This window comes from Bidens hawaiensis, unplaced genomic scaffold (genome assembly GCF_021521415.1).
Source record: "Bidens hawaiensis isolate Kalapana, Puna unplaced genomic scaffold, B.hawaiensis_p1.1 tig00029592_1, whole genome shotgun sequence".
Classification (NCBI taxonomy): Eukaryota; Viridiplantae; Streptophyta; class Magnoliopsida; order Asterales; family Asteraceae; genus Bidens; species Bidens hawaiensis.
The window spans coordinates 43,893-46,683 of NW_027494894.1; the positions used below are offsets into that span (position 1 = coordinate 43,893).

General features: G+C 37.7%; 1 protein-coding gene across 1 annotated transcript; it reads right to left on the reverse strand.

Annotated features, from left to right (window-relative positions):
- Window positions 1-284: 284 nt before the first annotated feature.
- On the reverse strand, window positions 285-1,797 carry LOC143579044 (uncharacterized). The gene is made up of 4 exons (XM_077062456.1): window positions 1,635-1,797; window positions 975-1,093; window positions 680-756; window positions 285-585 (listed from the first exon to the last, which is right to left on the reverse strand). Exons 1-4 carry the CDS (start codon window positions 1,671-1,673, stop codon window positions 542-544), a joined length of 279 nt encoding a protein of 92 aa, XP_076918571.1. The 5' UTR covers window positions 1,674-1,797; the 3' UTR covers window positions 285-541.
- Window positions 1,798-2,791: the final 994 nt, after the last annotated feature.

A 2,791-nucleotide genomic window follows, 5' to 3' on the forward strand; every position in this document is an offset into this window, starting at 1 on the left:
TTAAACCTATTGGGCTTGAAAGGATCCAGTTGCTTGAGCTTGCAATTGATCCAACAGTAAGTATTAAACTGATTAGAAAAAATAAAATATATCACATTCAATTAAGGTTGAACATAGAGCTTGTGAAGATGTATTGAAGAAAGAAAAATGGATAGTTTGTTGTCACATGGCATCAAACCATTTAGGTTGTGTTTGTTATCTAGGAATAAGAGACGAAAAAGAATAGATCATTGCAAGGAAATGGTGTCCAAGGATGAAAAAAATGATCAATATTGACTTGAAAATAAAAGAAAGACTTGTTTGGTTTTCCTAAAAAAACATAGCACAATACATATAGTAATAAATTGTACAAATCAACAAAAATAACATTCAGAAAACAGAAAGTAAAAATACAACATATTCAATCTACACATGAAGAATGTAATCAGTCAATACCACTTCACATCCACCATCTGCAACCATAGCTACCGCTTCACAACCACCGCTACAATCAACTAAATCCAGACATATTCTGTCACAGAAGCAACCTTTCATAATGTGTTTATTTCGTGTCCAAAGAACTCACCGATTCTTCCCCGCCTTCTACTGTATCATGTAATAAATAAATTTAGAACCCCTTGTTTGCAACAACTTACAAAGATTAAAGAAAATACTGATAATGATAATTAAGGCTTCTTACCTATTCCAGGAACAATTATGACAGGCGCGGCTTTGAAGTTGTGGAAACAATACTCACTCACACTTCCTTGTAACACGCTGAACACGTGAAGCAAAAAAAAATTAGCTTAAAAAGAAAACGCGTCAAATGGGTCGAAAAGATTTAAAAGAATATTATTGATATAATGCTTTCCTTTTTGCCCTTTATTTGTATCAAAAGGTGTTTCGGGTTAATCTAATCTGACACTTTAAAAAAATGCACATTTTGACCCGAACTCGTAATCCAACCTGCCTGTTTCACCACTTTCGAATATTACCTTTGCATTAGGCTGCGGCCTCTTGTACCCACGACAAGAGCTATAGGTTTCACTCTTTCTGCTTCCTTGCAAACTGCCTTACCCGCATCTCCTTCCACTATCCGAGTCACTATTTTTACCTGTTTTCATGTAAAGTTATAAAAGTAACAAATATAAACTTGGTTTTTATAATTTTATGCCAGTTCGGTTAGGTTATTTTAGTTTGGTTTTTAATATTATATTTCAGTTAAATCTGTTTCTATCGCACCCCTACACATACAAAGATACATAGTTCGTTTAACTTCCAAACACATACCAGGTTGTGTGTAGTGGGGTGGCGCCTCTACCACCTCACCCACATTTCATCCGTTAAACCATTTCAAGACTCAAGAGCATTCCAAAGGGTGCCAAAAGTGAAAGGCCCCCCTTGGGCGCGAGGCAAGGAGTGTGGGGTTAATGATTTTTCCAACCAATCAAATTCAGCACTCACAATTATGCATATTGAAATACATAAGTACAGCGCAAAGCCTACGTGACACTTTTGTTTTCATTTTTTAGCTAAACCCGCCGTAGTCTTAGAAAACTAGCGTTTGCAACAAAATGCAATACTTATTAACAAATTTAAAAAAAGGGAAGTAATCAATGTTAAGTGTAAGTAAACACAAATAAATATTTGCTCACCGAAGAAACCTTCAAAGCCTGTGTCGATAGTTTATCCATTAGCGTCTGCGACGCATCATACACAATTTTGTTCTTTAAACCTAATCATAACAAACAAATTCAATCACAACAAATCAAAATCAAACTAAAGATATTCGTGTTTAAGATCAATTCATTCCTATACGGCTATACTTAATTGCAGGTCCGTTTCCGAGGCTTAAGCCACTGCTAAAGACCCAATATCAAGAGAGACCCACAACATGTGTTTTTTAAAGCGTAGACCATAACAAATATGGGTAATTAACACTTAGACTAGTTGTTGTGGGGCTATAAAGCAAAACGGATCTTTGGTTTCGGCTTACTTCACAAAACTTCGAATCATATGGGAGGAGATGCAATCTGTCATATCCGTTCCCACATGCACATGTACCGGATGCACTTGCAATGTTGGAAAGAAGATGTTCGATATCAGAGAAAAGGAAAGATTGTACGAATTCTTGTTAGGGCTCAATAATGACTTCTCGGTCATTAGAACCCAGATTCTTGCCATGAATCCCACACCTACCCTAACTAATGCTTACTGCCTTGTTTCGGATGATGAACGCCAAAGGGCTATATCAAGTGACAAGAAACCATCAAATGATGCTGCTGCTTTTAAGGCTTATCAGCCAATAAAGCGAGATTATAATACAGGCCAGAAGCGGGATAAACCCGTTCCAAAGGAGAATAAGCGTGCTGATCAAATTGAGCATTGCACATTCTGTGGACGTGATGGCCACAATAGGGATGGCTGTTTCAAGTGTATAGGGTACCCTGAATGGTGGTCGGGAAAGCGGAAAAAAGAAGAAACAAAGCCAAAGGCCTCTTATGCAGAAACCGATTCAAGCCTCATCCCAGGTTTGACTAATGAAAAATACCAAACTTTTCTAAGGCATTTTGGAGAGAGTGGAATCTCAACCAAGGAAGATACACCACCAAAGGCGTATATGGCAGGTAAAAGGGATTATGATGAATGCGTGATGGACTCAGGTTGTACCGAGCACATTACCCACAACATCAATATCCTTGAAAACATAACTAAATGTTCTAATGAACGTCCGGTTGTTATTCCAAACGGGGACTCCATACCCGTTGAAGGAAGAGGCGAGTGTACCCTACAAGGGGGGACAAAAATAAAA